At 44.7% G+C, this 18,807-nt stretch overlaps 1 protein-coding gene across 3 annotated transcripts in view; it reads left to right on the top strand.

Annotated features, from left to right (window-relative positions):
- The window catches only part of ERICH6B (glutamate rich 6B), a 150,248-nt gene that overhangs the window by 110,603 nt on the left and 20,838 nt on the right, over positions 1–18,807 (top strand). For all 3 annotated transcript variants that reach the window (XM_054446663.2, XM_054446664.2, XM_054446662.2), the window contains exons 8-11: positions 4,157–4,245; positions 10,478–10,614; positions 15,139–15,200; positions 17,450–17,610. In XM_054446663.2, the coding sequence (XP_054302638.2) occupies positions 4,157–4,245; positions 10,478–10,614; positions 15,139–15,200; positions 17,450–17,610 (449 nt within the window). The remainder of the gene's footprint in view (positions 1–4,156; positions 4,246–10,477; positions 10,615–15,138; positions 15,201–17,449; positions 17,611–18,807) is intronic.

The raw sequence follows: 18,807 nt of genomic DNA, 5'->3' as shown, positions 1-18,807 counted from the left end.
CTTGTTTAAAAGCAGATTCTCATTCAGCAGATCTGAAATTTGAGATCTGACCTTTCTTTTTTCTTTAGACAGGGTCTCACTCTGTTGCCCAGTGGCATGAGAACAGCTCACAGCAGCCTCCACCTCCCAGGTTCAAGTGATTCTCCCACCTCAGCCTCCTAAGTAGCTGGGACCATGGGTGCATGCCACCACGCCTGGCTAATTTATGATTATTAAAGAGACCAGGTCTCACTCTGTTGCCCAGGATTGTCTCAACTTCTGGGCTCAAGCAATCCTCCCTCCTCAGCTTCCCAAATTGCTGGGATTATAGGCGTGAGCCACTGTGCCTGGCCAGATTTGGTCTTTTTAACAAGCTCTCTTATCCATGGACCATACTTTGAGTAGCTAGATTTTAGAACAGTTTATAGATTTGTGTCCATAGCAGCCACCAGCCCAACCCCACCCTTTAGCCATCTGCCTAGGACAGTAGGGAATTCACTGTGAATTCCCTACATGGAGGAGGTAAAAACAGGATTGAGTTTCATCTGTGTGCTTGTCAATCAGTGGCACTGGGTTGCTCATTTTGGAGCTAGTCCTGGGCTAGTCACTTACTAATCACTTACTGATCACTTACTGCTTCTCCCCCTCCATTTCCTCATCTATTGTTAAAGAAAAAATTATTCATTACCATTTGTCAAAGCACAGTAAGAGTAAGTAGACTAGATTCAGAACCACTGCGTTAAGTTTAAAGACCACAGCAATCAGATTTTGCAGGAGGAGAAAGAGCTTGTGCTCAAGTCCAAATACATCATGGGCAAGTGAGAATTTATACCCAAGGAGCAGGGTAGAGGTCAGTGGATGGAAAATCACTAAGAGGAAACATCAGGGGCATGGGGAATTCTGAATAAACCAACCTAATGGGATTCTTGCTAAAGATGGGTCAGGTGATCAGATATTAACCAGGTGATGGTGGAGGATGAAGAACCTCATTAGATATCGAGGGAGATCAGCTATTGAGGGCAGAGGTTCTTGCTGAAACTGGATTTTATAAGGAAGTGCACAGATGGGCCTAGGAAAAGATTCGGGAGCCTGACTAAAGTTTGGTCAAGCAAAGAATCTTTGTCGCGTAATGTGGGAATTATAATACTTGCCCCTCAGGGCAAATACACACAGCTCATTTATCCCAAATTCAAGAATGGTAGTTCTGTCACGAAAAATGTTAAGAGGCTGGGTGCAGTGGCTCATGCCTATAATCCGAGCACTTTGGGAGGCCAAGAAGGGAGGATCACTTGAGGCCAAGAGTTTGAGACTAGCCTGGACAACATAGCAAGACCTCATCTCTACAAAAAATTTAAAAATTAATCAGGCATGGTGGTGTGTGCCTGTAATCCCAGCTACTCAGGAGACCGAGGTGGGAGGATTGTCACAGTGAGCCATGATCACAACACTGCAATTCAGCCTGGGCTAGAGAGAGAGACCCTGTCCCTAAAAAAAGTTTTAATAAAAAAGAAAAATGATAGAGGAGAGGCACTGGAATAAGGAAGAGTTAAGATTTGTTCTTAATCCCAGCATTTTGGGAGGCTGAGGCCGGCGGATCACGAGGTCAAGAGGTAGAGACCATCCTGGCCAACATGGTAGAACCCCGTCTCTACTAAAACTACAAAAATTAGCTTGGCACGGTGGCACACGCCTGTAATCCCAGCTACTCGGGAAGCTGAGGCAGGAGAATGGGTTGAACCCGGGAGGCGGAGGTTGCAGTGAGCTGAGATCGCACCACTGCACTCCAGCCTGCTGACAGAGCGATACTCCGTCTCAAAAAAAAAAAAAAAAGATTTGTTTTTAATCAGTCCAGGAGAAGACATGCTCCACCTGGGGAACAGTGTGTGCTAGCATTGACCTACATTAGCACTGGTCCTCTGAGCCACCCTCAGGATAAGTCTTATTGTCCCATTGCACAGATAAGGAGCTGGGGTGCAAGGGGGACATGCAACAGTGACATGCCGGAAGTGGCCCAGGTTCCAGATGACAGAGCCATCACTCGAACTTGGCCTGATACTCCCCCTAGACCCTTCCCATCCTCTCATGGAGTGACTTCAGGAGGAGATAATGATATCACTAGAAGAGAGGTAGAGGTTGACAGATGTCCCCAAAGGGAAAGTTAATTAGAAATAAGGCTTTTTCTTCTCATTCAGCCCCAGTCACAGCTATGATACTGCTTATTACACTTGACATGTTGACAGTGCCCAGCCACGTTAATAAGCTTAATTATTACATTGACTCGAATGTTTCTGAGCACCACTGTTGAGTATTCAGTGCTGCCCAGTTCACCTTCTTCCCGTAATAAACACTTCCTTTTGCACCACCTCACATTATGCATCATTCAAAAAAAAAAAAACTACTAAGATATGGCAATCGCAAATGATGGGAAGTTGCTGAGTTACCAGGGCCACAGCCATACTCATCTCCATCTTGGGCAGGCACATCTGAGGCAGGCTCAGAGCACCTTCCACGACAGCCTGCTCCTCGGTCTCTCAGGCCCCTTTTCTACCAGCTCATTCATTTCTCCTCTCTAATGCCACCCACAAGGAGATTCCCCAGTGCTTGCTTGAATTCCCAAGGATTCTTGCTGGGTTTTCCTCAATGGTTTTTTTAAAAATGTCCTTGGTCGTTTCCATGGCAGACAGTTCGGGAACATATAGTGTTTTTAGAATCAAGCTGAGCATGCCCTTGCCTTTGCCCTGTTGTGGGTACCCCAGTGGGGGTGGCATTGTGTGCACCTGTGGGAAGTGATGGAAGAATTGCCAGGGAATTCTGGAAGCATGGGGCCCACCTCATACGCAGCAAGTCTGTCAGGCACAAGCCAAGGCTGCAGAAGAAGGTTTGCAAGTAGAGAGGCCCCAGGACTGTGTGGGTAAACGCAGCCCCAGCCCAGTAAAATTCTCCATCCCAGGAGGAGCCCAAAGGAGTCAGAGTTTTTGCTACAGAGCCAAAATTGGGAAGAAGAACAAAAGTAATGTGTAGAGATCACAAAGAACATCCCATCTCTGTCCCCAAAGGCATAAGAAGGACACAAAATCAAACAGGATATCAGTCTAGGGCCAACCTGGCAGGGTTCCCAGGCTCTCCGGAGAGGCTAGCTGGAAAGGGTTGGTGTCATCAGAAGCTGAGACAATCGGCCACCATCATTTTCCTGGGGGCCCAATTATCATGCCAGAGCCACTTCCTGAGTTCTTCTCTCAGAATCACCTTCCCAGGAGTATGGAAGAGAGGCCCAAGCTGTACTGATCAATTCCACAGTTCAGCTTGCACCCAGGCTCCCCAGAGGCTCTAAGCCACTCTCCTGGCCCGGAGAGTCACCAGCCTGCAGCTGACCGTTTTAGGAACAAGGGCATTCACTGTCTCTGGAAGACATTCTCCATCCAGCTCACTGGCTCGGGGATTCATCTCTTGTGCTCTGATTGGTAATTATGAATCATATGCAATTCTAGAAATTGGCAAATTTTGACAAGCCTGGTGGAAGACAGATATATTTCTTGGAATTTCCAAGTGAAAATCACACTCGGAATGAGTCTCCCTCGGAACAAAATCTAAAGTCCTTCCCACAGCCTACAGGGTCCTTTGAAAGCTGGCCCCAGCCCACCACCTGCCCACCTACTCCTCCTTCCCTCCCTCACTCGCCCGACTCCTCTCTGACCTCCCCTCAGGATGTGCAACTTCATGTCTGCTCTACTGCGGGCATACTATAGGGTTCCCCCTGCCATGTGTCAAACACGCGCCTCCCACACTCACCTCAGGGCCTTTGTACCTAGTCCTCTGCCGGAATGTGCGGGAATGTTCATTCTGCCTGCGTGGCCTTCTGCCTGCGCATTCCTTACTTCACTCAGGACTCATCCAAAACCACTTTGTCAGACTGACCCTCACCAGCCACCAGGAACATGCACTCGCTTTCTTAAGTCAGCCACTGAAACTGACCCTCTTATTCCTATTTTGTTAGTATCCCCAAGTTGAGTTTTAGGTCATGTGATTAACCTATTTAACATCTCATTGATGACGTATGCATTTTTTGGAAGGGCAAAGGTAAATACCATCAATCTATTTCTATTCTTTTTACATTTTTTATGTTTTTGGTTTTCTTTCCACATGCCCTTCCTTTCGATGCTCCTTCCAAAATTGAAAGTCGTGGAGTTTGCTTCTAAAGAGAACTTTTGGGATGGTATAACAGATGAGTCCATTGACAAGCTGGAAGTGGAAGACTTAGATGAAAACGTAAGTTGGATTAAAAACTTGAGACCCCTCCTTCCTCCAAATGTTAGAGTAGGGTGGCCCAAGCCTAGCCCAGGCAAGCTGGCTGAGGTCTTGGGTTCTGAGGACCTGGGTTTTCTTTTTGCCTCATATATCCCAGACTGGGTGTTAGAGAAGACAGCAACCCAGAAACTCCAACAAGCACAGACAGAAAACCCCAAGGAAAACCTACTCCCTCTACGTAGATGGGGCAACCTGGCAAGACAGAAAACTCCAGATGCTAACCTCTCTACTCCAGGCAGCCACCACAGCAAATAGCAGTGGTGTTCTCTCCCATCTCTGCAGGCCTGTGACCACCACCACCCTGCAGAGAGACACAGAACCAGCCCTGGAAATTCAAAAGGGTGCTCTCCCCAGCTGTTCCCAATCACCAGAGGGGAGATGGAGAGTCATCATTGTTTCAATAAGCCTTACATCCACTGGATGTTTTCTTGTCTTTAAGACAAAATTTGTGTTATGATTTTGTAAATATGCCACATGAATGTTTTGCCTACGGGGGCAGCCTAGTGGCTCGAATTTCCTGCATCAGCTTCCTCTAGGGCTTACACTCCATGCTGATTCTGAGGGAAGCATTATTATTCATCCTGTTCTCGACTGCTAAGAAGACTTCTCAGATTGTAGGTGCTGACTACAATCCTAAAAATGAAATCTTGTGTCTCTGGACCCAAAGTTAAGCAGATATATGTTCCTAAATTTATAAAAGAAAACGCAAAAAACTAAATATTTCATTTTTTAAATGTTTTTAATTGAGAAATTTTCTGGTCTCAGTTCATATTTAGTCCTAAATTCTATACTTGCCTCTGTACAGCACCATATTACTAAGATTTACTGAAATACTGCAATGAAGGGAAGAAAAAAAATGACATAAATTTAGATTTACTGCTTTGGATTTACAAAGGCAGGAAAGTAAACTCAGGCATTTTGGAAAGATTATTCAACTAGAGTTGAAACCTGAAGGAATTGTTTTAGTTAGACACAAATTATTCAGAAATCTTCAAGGCTCCTGTCCACTGATGTTTTGCTATATCAGGTGGCACTGAATTCTCAGGTGACAGACACATCTTCCATGCGTGTGTTCTGGAAGGACATGGCAGATTTGGGAGCATTCCAGAGTTTTCCTTGGGACAGGTGGGCTGAGCAGGGGAGCTCTCGTCACAAGCACCATGCCATTCCAGGACTTTGCTACGAAAGGATTTTAGGCAAGAATGTGACACCATTAGACTTGTTGTTAATTTCTTTAAGTATTTCGATTCAAACTACCTAAACTATCTAGCTTTTACACTGTGAAGCTAAAATGGTGTGCACACCATTTTAAAATATTGAAGTAGTAAAGAAGGCTATGAAATAAATGTCTCAAGCCTCTACTTCCTTAATGAAATAACTGCTATATACTGCTATTTATGTATCCTGGAAATTTTAATGCATATACACATATACATATATCTTAAAACACATGCATATCCACAAATGGAATCATGATGTACATTATGTTCAAACTTACTTTTCCCTTAATAACATATTTTGGAAAGCTTTGGTATTCCATTACATCTTGTACCATAATTTAACTAGCGCCCTGTCAATGGATGTTTAAGTTGTTTCCAGTCTTGTATTGTGTGTGTGTACATATAAATATATATATATTCAATGCAATGAATTATACATATATTATTACATACAAATGCAAGTGTATGTAAAGAATAAATTTCTAGCAGTTGATGCTGGAACCAGAGCTATCTGCATCCTTAACTCAAAAAGCATTGACAAATTTCCCTACAAGTAAGTTGTACCATTTTCCTTTTCCCACCTAGAGGGCATGAGAATGCCTCCTCCATCATATCCTCGACCACCAAGGGTCATAATTCTGGCCCACCTGATAGGGTGGAAATAGCATCTCATTGTTGGTTTTTGCATCTCCTCCATTATGAAAGATGCCGGGCATTTTCACAATTATTGGACATTTGTGTCTCTCTGTGACTGGCCAGTTGGTGTTGTCTTCTCTTCTACCATGTTGCTTATTTCTCTTTCTTTCTGATTTGTGAGGGTTTTTAATATATGAAAGAACTTAATTCTTTTTCTGACATACATGTAAATTTGTTTCCAGTTTGTATTTTGTTTTCCAACCTTCTTCTTGGTATTTTCCATGACAGGGTCATTTTTTATGTGCAGGTAGTCTCAGGTATCAGTATTTTCTTTTCTAATTACTAAGTATTGTTTCACGTGTAGAGAGGTCTTTTCACTCCTCAAAAGAGTTTTTATAATTCATCTATGTGTTCTTCTAGCTCTCTAAGGGATCTCTTTAAAACTATGTGGACTTTATTTGGGGGAAACAATATGACATAGGAGATCTAGCCAAAGCCCCCAACAATACTGAGTCCTTTCTCCAAGGAAAGGATCAAATTTGCATTTTTAAAGGTCACTCTGGTGGTTTTGTGGATGATGAATTGGAGGGGAGAGGCTGAGGGCAGGAAGATTAGTAATATGTAGCAGTACAGATGAACACATGGGAAAGCACGGCAGCTCACGGCAGTGCCCAGCACAGCTGCCATGACATGGTACAGATTTCTACTCTAGAGGCTGGAAAGCTGAAGAGGAGAAGAAGGGTACATTTGTAGGGTGAGGTAGAAAGTTCTATTTGGTACACACTGAGTGTTAAGTTTCTATGAGATATCCAGATAAAGTTCAATTGAAAACCAGAAATATACAATCTAGGTCTCCTGGGAGAAAGCTCTTGGCTAAAGATTTTTATTTGGAATCTGTATTAGTTTGCTAAGCCCTGTTGTTAACAAAGTGCCACCTTTGAGTGGCTTGAACAACAAAACTTACTATCTCATAGTTCTGAAGACTCAAAATCTGAAATCAAGGTGTTGGCAGAGTTGGTTCCTTGTGAGGGCTGTGAGGGAAGGATCTGGCCCAGGTCTCTCTCCGTGACTTGCAGAGGACCATCTTCTCCTATATCTATTCACCCCATTCTCCCTCCGTGCATGTCTCTATGTCCACATTTCCCCTGGCTGTAAAGACACCAGTCATACTGGATTAGAGCCCACCCTAAGGACCTCATTTCAACTTGAGTACCTCTGTGAAGAACCTATCTCCAAACAATCACAGTCTAAGGGAGACTTCACAGACTTCATTGCAGTCTAAGGTATTGAACTTCAACATACGAATTTGGGTGGCAGGGAAGCGGGGAACCACAATTCAACCATAATAGAATTCTTAGCCAACAGTTGAAGCCTTAGACGGAGAGAGGATCACAAGGCATTTTTTTGTCTGACTACTGCAGGTAGACGATACCCCCTATCCCCCAACTCATAAAAACATTCCAGCATTAGCTGGTGTTTACACATGAGCCTAGGAGCTTTCTTGGTTTGCAGTTAGTGTGGAGAATAGTTTTTGGTAAGCAAGGAGGAATCCAAAAAAAAATGGTTGGAGGGAATGATGCCATATCTTCTTATCTAAATGCCATAGACAGAAATAGGACCCCTACGATTAGGGTGTAAAGACTAGTCACTTACAAAAACTAGTCATGGTACACATTGTGAAACTCTAGACACAACAGTGCTACTCCAGGGTCCAGGTGACAAAGTATGTCCCAGGGCTGAGGAGTCCTTTCCTCCTGATATCTATGCCACTCTGTTCCCCAAGCATTGAATGCTCAGGGTGCTGTGGCAGCACATATGGCACAGACACTGCATTCCCAGGATAGGCAGTGATGCAGCTTGGCAAAGCAGCATGTCTCCAAGCAACAGGGTAGGCAGCAGATATGGACAAGTAGGGACAGAGCAGGAGGAGAAGAATGGGGTGAATGCCACACGGAACCTGCAGCTGCAATGGAGCAAATGCCACACGGCACCTGCAGCTGCAATGGAGTGAATGCCATATGGAACCTGCAGCTGCAATGGAGTGAATGTCACACGGAACCTGCAGCTGCAATGGGGGCAAATACCATATGGAACCTGCAGCTGCAATGGGGCAAAAAGCCACATGGAACTGGGGTGAATGCCACACAGAACCTGCGGCTGCAAGACTTGTTTAAGTAAACTTCTGAGGCACATTTTGAGAGACTACCAGAAACAAGAGGGGTACAAATTAGGGAGAGGAAGCTAAAGCCCTCCTATTTGGAGGGGGTCTATCAACCTATAGTTCAGTTATTCTGACAACTTGACTCATTGCTATTTTTAATTTACTATCACGTGTTTGTTTCGTTTTTTTCTTATAAAGGTAGGGTCTCACTATGTTGCCCAGGCTGGTCTCAAACTCCTGGGCTCAAGTGATCCACTCGCCTCAGCCTCCCAAATTGCTGGGATTACAGGTGTGAGCCACCATGCCCAGCCTTCATTTTTTATTTCAGTGATACACTTACGCATCGCAAACCTTGCTGTGAAAATCCTTTTGGTTCCAAGAACCAGATATTAACCCAGGAGAGGTCTCTGGGCATGGGAGACCTCATCAATGAGGTTCCCAATACACCTACCATGATGATGGGGATAGTTCCACTCTGTAGGCTAGGCAAGCAAATGGAATAAACCCCATAAGACGTCACATATGCTGGCTTCATAGAGTAGGGTGGCACAGTCTAGAGAACCTCAATTAGACCCACCCACGTGGTCGGCCATCCAGCAGACCACGACAGACATTCTATTTTCTGGAGAACAGAACATAAAATGCAAACAGAATGGGGATAGATCACTGGCCTAGGCAAACAGAAAGTCACTTCATCCCAAAGGAGGGATTGTCAACAATGAGGAATTTAGAGGCAGGAATATGGGCAGCAAAGGCCTTCACCTCAACCTGTCCTGAAGCACTGACTCAAGAAATAGAGAGACAGGGCTCAGAGGCTAGGAATCAGGCAAGCCGGACCTAAAGCACCCCAGCTTTCTCCCAACCTAGAAACACTGGCCAGCCATAAGCCATATCCTTGTATCTGTCCCAGATCATGTGAAACTTTGGATATGTTGGTCTTTCACTTGCTGTAGGAAGATAGTGAGTTAATGGTATATTCTCCATGATCATACATTGAACAACAGCAATCTCAACCTGTTGGTAAGCAAAGAACAGGGAACATGACCGATCCCTGGCTGTCCTAAGAAGCCAACTTCACTTTCCATCAAAAGGGATCCAAAACACAAACTCTTGTGAGGACCCACCTATGGGTCAATCCTGGTCAGCAGCACAGACATGGAAAAGAATGATCAAACTGGCCAAATAAAAAGACAGCTTGTGGGCAAGTGCTGTGGCACACACCTGTAGTTCCAGCACTTTGGGAGCCTGAGGCAAGCAGATCACTTGAGGCCAGGAGTTCAAGACCAGCCTGGCCAACATGGTGAAATCCCATCTCTACTAAAGATACAAAAATTAGCTGGGCATGGTGGCACATGCCTGTGATCCCAGCTACTCAGGAGGCTGAGGCATGAGAATCACTTGAACCCGGGAGGTGGAGGTTGCAGTGAGCCCTGATTGTGCCACTGCACTCCAGCCTGGGCGACAGAGTGAAACTCCATCTTAAAAAAAAAAAAGGCAGCTTGTAACATCATTACTTTGGAAGAATCTTTAAAAGCAGAACTGCCCAATACAGTGATGCACAAGGTGCTATGCTACTTTTCTGAAGACTCATTCTTCACACTGAATAAATAAATCATCATTGGGAGATTGGCCATTTGTAGAATGCAGAAAACCTGTTATGCTCTTAAAGCATGGAAGCATTTTTACATTCCATAGCCATCTCCACATTTGAAAAAAGAAGATAATTGTATGTTCTCCAAAGATTTTTTGGCATATTGATGTCTAAAAAAAAATTTCAAGGAAACTGAGGAACAAGAAGAGGGTATGATGATAATGGAAATACTCTTTAAAAGAATTCTTGCTAACCATCCTATGGGTCCTGTTTTCTTTTTCCTTTTGTTTTTTTATCTTCAACTTTTAAATTCAGGGTACAGGATGTGCAAGTTTGTTACATAGGTAAACACACGCCATGGTGGTTTGCTGCACAGATCAGCCCATCACCTAGGTATTAAGCCCAGCATCCATTAGCTATCCTTTCTGTTGCTCTCTCCCTCCCCCTGCCCCTGGTTCCCATTTTTGTGTTTTTAGAATAATGTGTTGAAGTGTCACACAGTACCTTTGAGAGTCAGAAAAGTGATTAACTAACAAATCATTAATTTCCATTTTCTGAATATTTCATTCTTTGATACTTTTGTAGTTTTTGAACAGCTCCTATCAGACAGTATTTAAAACAGTAATCAAAGAAATGGCTGCTCGCAATGAACTGGAAGAGGATTTTGACATTCCCCTAACTAAGCTACTGGAAAGTGAAAACAGATGGAAACTGGTAATTATGTAAGTAACTGGTGAGGCCAAGTGATTGGTCAGTGGATTTGGGTACGCCAGAGCTGGCAGCAGGGAAAGTGTAAATTGAGCCATCAACAAAAAAGAGCAAGTCAGGACCAGACAGGTTCCCTGAGTCAAGGAGCAGGAACAGGCCAAGCACAGGGAAAGGGTAAGATCCAGGGGTCAGATGGGCAGAATGATCCAGCTGCCAGACCAAAATCAAACTCAAGAGCAAGGACATTGCAAGCATGGGAGGTACAGGATAAGATCAAGGCAGATGGTGACAGAGGCTGGAAATTCAGGGTAAGAAAAGGCTTGCAGGGACCATGAACTTGTACAAAAGTCTAGGGAGCAAAGTTCAGACCCCTGGCACTTAAGGAGAAGACACTGGGGAATCAAGACCTGAGGCAGCTGCCCACCAAATTCCCTGGCTTCATGCTAGGTGAGCTAATGCTTTTCCATGCATCCTGAAGGAGGGAGAGCCTTGAGCTTCACTAACCTGGGGTCATGGCCAGGACCCCTGTAAGGTTATTGTAGACCTGTGTCACTGGCATCAGGTCTTTCTAGCTGGCAAGGCCCCAGGTCACAAAATGTTCCAGCCATTTGTACACTGTATTAGTTCATTTTCATGCTGCTGATAAAGACCCAAGACTGAGCAATTTACAAAAGAAAGATATTTAATGGACTTACAGTTCCATGTGACTGAGGAGGCCTCACAATCATGGCAGAAGGTGAAAGGCACATCTTACATGGTGGTAGACAAGTGAAGACAGCTTTTTCAGGGAAACTCCTCCTTATAATAACCATCAGATCTCATGAGAGTTACTATTACGAGAACAGAACTGGAAAGACCTGCCCCCATGATTCAATTACCTCCCACTGGGTCCCTCTCACAACACATGGGAATTCAAGATGAGATTTGGGTGGGAACACAGCCAAACCACATCATCCCACCACCAGCCCCTCTCAGTCTCATATCCTCACATTTCAAAACCAATCATGCCTTCCCAACAGACCCCCAAAGTCTTAACTCATTTCAGCATTAACTCAAAAGTTTACAGTCCAAAGTCTCATCTGAGACAAGGCAAGTCCCTTCTGCCTATGAGCGTGTAAAATTGAAAGCAAGTTAGTTACTTCCTAGATACAATGGAGGTACAGGCATTGGATAAATACAGCTGTTCCAACTGGGAGAAATTGGCCAAAACGAAGGGGCTACAGGCCCCATGAAAGTCCAAAATCCAATAGGACAGTCATTAAACCTTAAAGTTCCAAAATAATATACTTTAACTCCATGTCTCACATCCAGGTCATGCTAATGCAAGAGGTGGGTTCCTATGGTCTTGGGCAGCTCTGCCCCTATGGCTTTGCAGGGTATAGCCTCCCTCCCAGATGCTTTTATGAGCTGGCACTTAGTGTCTGAGGCTTTTCCAAATGTACAGTGCAAGCTGTCAGTGGAGTCACCATTCTGGGGTCTGGAGGACGGTGGCCCTCTTCTCACAGCTCCACTAGGTGGTGCCCCAGTAAGGACTCTGTGTGGGGGATCTGACCCCACATTTCCCATCCACACTGCACTAGCAGAGATTCTCCATGAGGACCCCGCCCTTACAGCAAACTTCTGCCTAGGCATCCAGACGTTTCCATACATCCTCTGAAATCTAGGCAGAGGTTCCCAAACCCCAATTCTTGACTTCTGTGCACTCACAGGCTCAACACCATGTGGTAGCTGCCAAGGCTTGGGGTTTGCACCCTCTGAAGCCACGGCCCAAGCTCTATGTTGGCTCCTTTCAGCCATGGCTGGAGCAGCTGGTATGCAAGGCACCAAGTCCCCTAGGCTGCACACAACACAGGGACCCTGGGCCTGGCCCATGAAACCATTTTTTCCTCCTAGGCCTTCAGGCCTGTGATGGGAGGGGCTGCTGTGAAGACCTCTGACACCCTGGAGACATTTTCCCCATTGTCTTGGGGATTAACATTCGGCTGCTCGTTACTTATGCAAATTTCTGCAGCTAGCTTGAATTTCTTCTCAGAAAATAGGATTTTCTTTTCTATTGCATTGTCAGGCTGCAAATTTTCTGAAATTTTATGCTCTGCTTCCCTTAGTAAACTGAATGCCTTTAACAGCACCCAAGTCACCTCTCGAATGCTTTGCTGCTTAGAAATTTCTTCCACCAGCCACACTAAATCATCTCCCTCAAGTTCAAAGTTTCACAAATCTCTAGGGCAGGGGCAAAAATGCTGCCGGTCTCTTTGCTAGAACATAAAAGGCTCACCTTTGCTCCAGTTCCCAACAAGTTCCTCATTTCCATCTGAGACCACCTCGGCCTGGACTTTTTTGTCAGCATTTCGGGCAAAGCCATTCAACAAGTCTCTAGGAAGTTCCAAACTTTCCCATATTTTCCTGTCTTCTTCTGAGGCCTCCAAACTGTTCCAACTCCTGCCTGTTACCTAGTTCCAAAGTCACTTCCACATTTTCAGGTATCTTTGAGCAGCACCCCACTCTATTGGTACCAATTTACTGTATTAGTCTGTTTTCACACTGCTGATAAAGACATGCCCAAGACTGGGCAATTTACAAAAGAAAGAGATTTAATGGACTTACAGTACCACATGGCTGGGGAGGCCTCAGAATCATGGTGGAAGGTGAAAAGCACATCTCACATGGTGGCAGACAAGAGAAGAGAGCTTGTACAGGGAAATTCAATAACATTCAGATCTCATGAGACTTTTTCACTATCACAAGAACAGCATGGAAAAGATGCCCCCATGGTTCAGTTACCTCCCACCAGGTTCCTCTCACCACACATGGGAATTCAAGATAAGATTTGGGTGGCGAGACAGTCAAACTGTATCATACATACACCCAGCCTGTGGTGCAGGCATGCTCTCAGCATGGAAGCCTGCTCTTTCCTTTATCCACTGTCAGAAACCTGGAGAGCCAGGTATGAGTTTGTGTCCCCATGGGTCTGTTGCAGATTCTCCAGCAGTGGCACCAGGGACAGGCTGTATGAAACAAGGTGCCCTACCTAATCACGTGGGCAAGTTCAGGTGTTCACAAAAGTCAGGAAGAGATTGACTGCCAGCAACTTCCACTGTGGACTCAGTAGAGGCATGGGGCAAGAGACCCCCAGGGCTTCTCTGGGAAATGGGAAGGCAAAACACAAAGAACTCCCAAGCTTTTGGATCAGCAAAAACAAACACCAAATAATATCTCTATATGTTATCCTACTGCCTCTGTGCCATTTCCTCCCTCTCTTCCCATTTACACAGTATCAAAGGCTGATTCTAACCTAATTGCATTCAACAGATATTTCATGTGCACCTACTATGTGCTAATTTAGGCTCTAGGGATACAGTAGAGTGTACCCCAGTCTCTGGTATTGAAGAGCCACCTGATGGGTATTCCACTCACTTGCAAAGGTGGGCAAAAAAATAGGAGACGAACAGCCAGTCTTCCCAAAAGGGCCTTGGGTGCCTCTGGCTAGATCCCCTCACTGGAGTTTAACTCTTATCTGTGTTTGGTATCCTGCTCTGAGCATAAAGGATAGGTCCCCACTCCACCCATTCCTTGGTCCTTATTTTTTCACAGGTGCCAATAGGCTAGGTAACTGCTTCAATTCCATTAAAAGTCCTTGCATTATAAATGAATAACATTTGGTACAAATGGGCCATGGACTTATTCTCAAATTTCCCTATTGCTTCTAGGGTACGAATAAGGGAACCATTGCTCTGTGCTAGGTAACAGTGCAGCCCTTTCCAGCAAAGGATATTTGCTTCCTGGAGTTACTCTGGGCTAAATTAATATGCCCTCTTCAAGGAATCTGATCCAAGGATTTAAAATCTGCAATGGCAAAGGCCTCCTTTTCAGATCCAATTAAGCCTGGGAAGCTCACTCTTTCTGGCACATTCCCTTTCAAAGGGGCTCTGATCTGAGAACTAGAAAACACAGCTGCCCTGGAGAGCACCCTTATTTGGAAGGAAAACAGTCCACACCACTGAAATGCCAGGATGACTCTGTGTGTTGACATGAGAGGGAGAAAAGGACTTGATCACATTGAAGAGCTGTGACTTGTGTGACTTTCATAAGTCCTTTTGAGTAGGCTATTTGAAATTGTCCTACTAAATGCAAAGGGGTTTCAGGTGGTTCTGGGTTTCACTGGGATATAGACAAGCCACAGAAAATCAAATCCATCTGTGTGAGTTAATAATAGGGCCATACTTGCATTTGGACCTCCCTGCTCTGTCAGCTGCCCCCAAGATTACCCTTGCTGAATTCGTTTCGAAGGGTTTAGGGTTCAGCCGTATGCCCTGATTGTGGGTCAGACCACACGAGGGAAGCACTAAGTGGATATCAGGCACCATCCCTTTACTCCTGGGCATTGACTCGAAGAAAACTGGCCTAGAAAGCAAAGCCATTGGCCCCATTTCCACCTGCGAAAGAGACTCTGCAGGCTCCAGTACTGTCTGCACTGTGTGTGATGGCATGTATGCGTGAACTTAGTCTTGGCTTCTAAAGATGATCTACTTTACTTTTAGGTTGAAGAAAAATTATGAAAAGTTCAAGGAAACAATCTTATGGATTAAGAGGAGACGTGAAGGTAGGCACCACTCCACCAATTTCCACCACGTGCTGGCTCTCCTGTCCGCATCCCACCGCCTCTCCCCTTCTGCATGTACTGTAAAGAAGGTGGAAGGGCTCATTCACTCACTTCAGTGCCTACAGGGCTAATGTAGTCCTGGCTTCCAGGGATGAAATACCGAGCATGACAGACACAGTCTAGGGCCCCAGTGAGTTTCTCTCTTGGTGGCAGGGGCAGGTGGGGGATCCGAACACAGAGCGAGTCACCTTGGCATTTCAGTGGTGTGGACTGTCTTACTTCCCAGTAAGGATGCTTTCCATGGCAGCTGTGTTTTCTGGTTCTCAGATCAGAGCTCCTTTGAAAGAGAATGTTCCAGAAAGAGTGAGCTTCTCAGGTTTCATTGGTCTATTCTTGGAAGGATAGACAAGAAAGTAGGGAATTACCATATAGAATGGTTAGGCCCTGTGATGGGAAGGGGACACTGTGGGACCACACAGTAAGGGATCTAACACAGATTTGGGGGAGTGGGGTACTCCAGGAAAGGAATATTAATGCAAAAATTGGAAAACAAATAGCTCCTTTACCAAGAGACTAAAGGCATTGGTGTCCAGCTATTAAGATTTGCAAATGATGGAAGTTACCAGCTTCATGGATCTAATCATGGAAGGCTTCAGTGAAGGGGCTAAGCTATCTTCATTCAAAAACTCAAACTACAACATGAAGTATCTTCCAGGTGACTGGACCCAATTAACATGAAAATGATAGCAATATTCATGGGAGACATAGCTAATCAATCATGGTACTTTTTCTTGCTGAGCCTTGTCTCTGCCTGATTCCATCTCAATAGAGTATACTTACCCCCAGTACCAATTCATGCCCCTGACCTAACTCTTAAGGAATAGCTGCTGCAGGCCCTGCCTGCCTTTCCTGAATCCTGTGTCACCTCTAACCCATCCCCACTCCAGCCTCCAACCACACAGTGCTTATGCTGGGACTCCTCCGTTGCATGCTACAGATTTACCTTCCATTGGAGGTGGAAATCTTCTCAGCTTCAAAGCCTGGTTAAGTTCCCTCCCATGAGCTCTCATGGAAGCCTGTATTGACCTCAATGATGGGACACACGACGCTCTCCTAACTGACCTCCCCCTTAAGTAGTGAGCTGGGGCTCCTCACTCCCACCAAGAGCATGTTGGCTGATACCGCAGCTAGAAGCCCCTCACCACGGCTCCAGCCACTCAGCTCCCACTGTTAAGCACTTATCAAAAGCTGCTAGGCTTGTTTTTCAGTTGTCCTTACTAGTTTAGTTCCAAAATTCAATTGTCATAAAAATGGACAAAATGAATATAAAAAGAAACTTGTTGCTATGAAATGAAAACTAAGTTGAATGCTTTAAAAAACAAAACTCAGCCAGGTGTGGTGCCTCATGCCCATAATCCCAACACTTTGGACAGCTGAGACGGGATAATCCTTTCAGGCCAGGAGTTTGAGACAAGCCTGGCCAACATGGCAAAACCTCGTCTCTACATTAGCCAGGTGTGGTGGCTAATGTAAGATTACGCCTGTGGTAATCTTACATTACCACAGGCTAATGTGGGATTACGCCTGTAATCCCATCTGAGGGACAAGAATTTCTTGAACCCAGGAGGCAGAGGTTGCAGTGAGCCAGGGTCATGCCACTGCACTCCAGCCTGGGCGACAGAGCAAGATTCTGTCTCAGTCAATCAGTCAATCAATCATTGGTGTGATTTGAGCAAAAATGATCACAGAGGCCAATCATCAGACCTGTACATTGTCTTACCTTTTAAATGACATGTTAATGTACACTTCCGTTTTACCTTTTTTTGATGACTCCCTGACTTTCGCCTGTTTTTTCAATTAGCAGCCACACCATTCACTGGGTGAGCATTCCTCTCATTACGTTGTAGTTGGCATTATCATTGCGTCACCCACTCATACCCCTACATCTGTACAGGTTGATCATCACTGTCATATCAGGCATCCAGCACTGGGCTGACACGCACTAGGCACTTGATAACTACATGTTGAGTGAATGTGTGACCAAACAGTGAGCTGGAATGTCAGCCCCAACATTTCTTTCTTCAAAGGCCTTAATCTTCCCACTACCCGACAGCCTTCCTTACTGGGGAAAAATGGCAGATCTCCCAAACCCTCAAACTCCCTTTGGCACCTTGAGAGAGACAGATCTAAGTTTCCTTTCTCTTTCCCACCAAAATCTTATTCAATGCAATCATTGAATTGAATGGCAGCTCAAAAGTTAACAGAGATGACCAGTTTCACATTTCGTTTAATGAGCAAACCAACACCTGAGAAGCCTGAGACAGAGGAAATCCAAAAGCCTCAACGTGTTGTTCGTCGTCGTAGGAAGAAATTAGAACGAGATAAGGAATGGATACAGAAGAAGACAGTGGTAAGAGGGGCGGTACATTGCTGTTTTTTACTTTGCACAGGATTTTTTTGGCTCTGGTGAGGTGTGCATACACCACCAGACAGCTGTAAGGAACAACACACAATGTAAACACAAAAATGCATCCAAGATATCAGAGGTACACCTGAGTGTGTGGGTTGTTGGCTGACTGACTAGGATTTTTACTAGGATTTATTGAGAGTCTTCTGCCTGCAGGGTCTCTATTAGGCAATTGGATGGGTTTGAGAGTGGAATAAAGGAAATGTATATTATATAGGCCCCAGCCAGACACTGCAGCATGCATCTGTAGTCCCAACTGCTTAGGAGGGTGAGGAGGGAGGATCACTTGAGCCCAGGAGTTCGAGGCTGCAGTATGCTATGATTGCGCCAGTAAATCGCCACTGTACTCTAGTAGCCTAGGCAACATAGCAAGACCCCGCCTCTAAAAAGAAAAAGATATATATAGATCCATCCCCCTAACAAATTAGAATCCATATCAAAAATCAATCACACAGTGAATGGATAAATAAGCTATGGTACATTCATACAATTAAATATTATTCAGCATTAAAAAGAAATAAGCAATTAAGCCATGAAAAGTCATGGAGGAAACTTAAACATATATTACCAAGTGAAAGAAACCAATCTGAAAAGGTTGCATATTATGATACCTACTATATGACATTCTGGAAAAGACAAAGCTATGGAGACAGTAAAATGATCAGCGGTTGCTAGGGGATGGGGGCAAGAAAGGATGAAAAGGTGAAACACAGGAGTTTTAGGGCAGTTAAACTCTTCCATATGATTCCACAATGTTGGATACATGTCATTGTACATTTGTCCAAATCCACAGAATGTGCAACATCAAGAGAGAACCCTAATGTAAACTCTGGGCTGTGGGTGATAATGGTGTGTCAGTGTAGGTTCACCAATTATAACAAATGTACCACTCTCAGGTGGGGGGGTGTTGATGGTTGGGGAGGCTGTGCAGATATGGGAAACTGTACTTTCCACTCAATTTTTCCATGACCTGCTCTAAAAAATGAAGCCTATAAAAAATCTATCACATGGTAGTATTTATAAAGACTGATACTATTATACAAAGATCTGAGTGAAAACTAGTCTCAAAATATTAGAGTCATTCATTCCATGCAAATGAACACCAAAAGTGAGCAGGAGTAGCTATTCTTATGTCAGACA

This window comes from Pongo pygmaeus, chromosome 14, assembly GCF_028885625.2.
Source record: "Pongo pygmaeus isolate AG05252 chromosome 14, NHGRI_mPonPyg2-v2.0_pri, whole genome shotgun sequence".
Taxonomy (NCBI): domain Eukaryota; kingdom Metazoa; phylum Chordata; class Mammalia; order Primates; family Hominidae; genus Pongo; species Pongo pygmaeus.
This window is presented reverse-complemented; position numbering and strand designations above follow the sequence as displayed.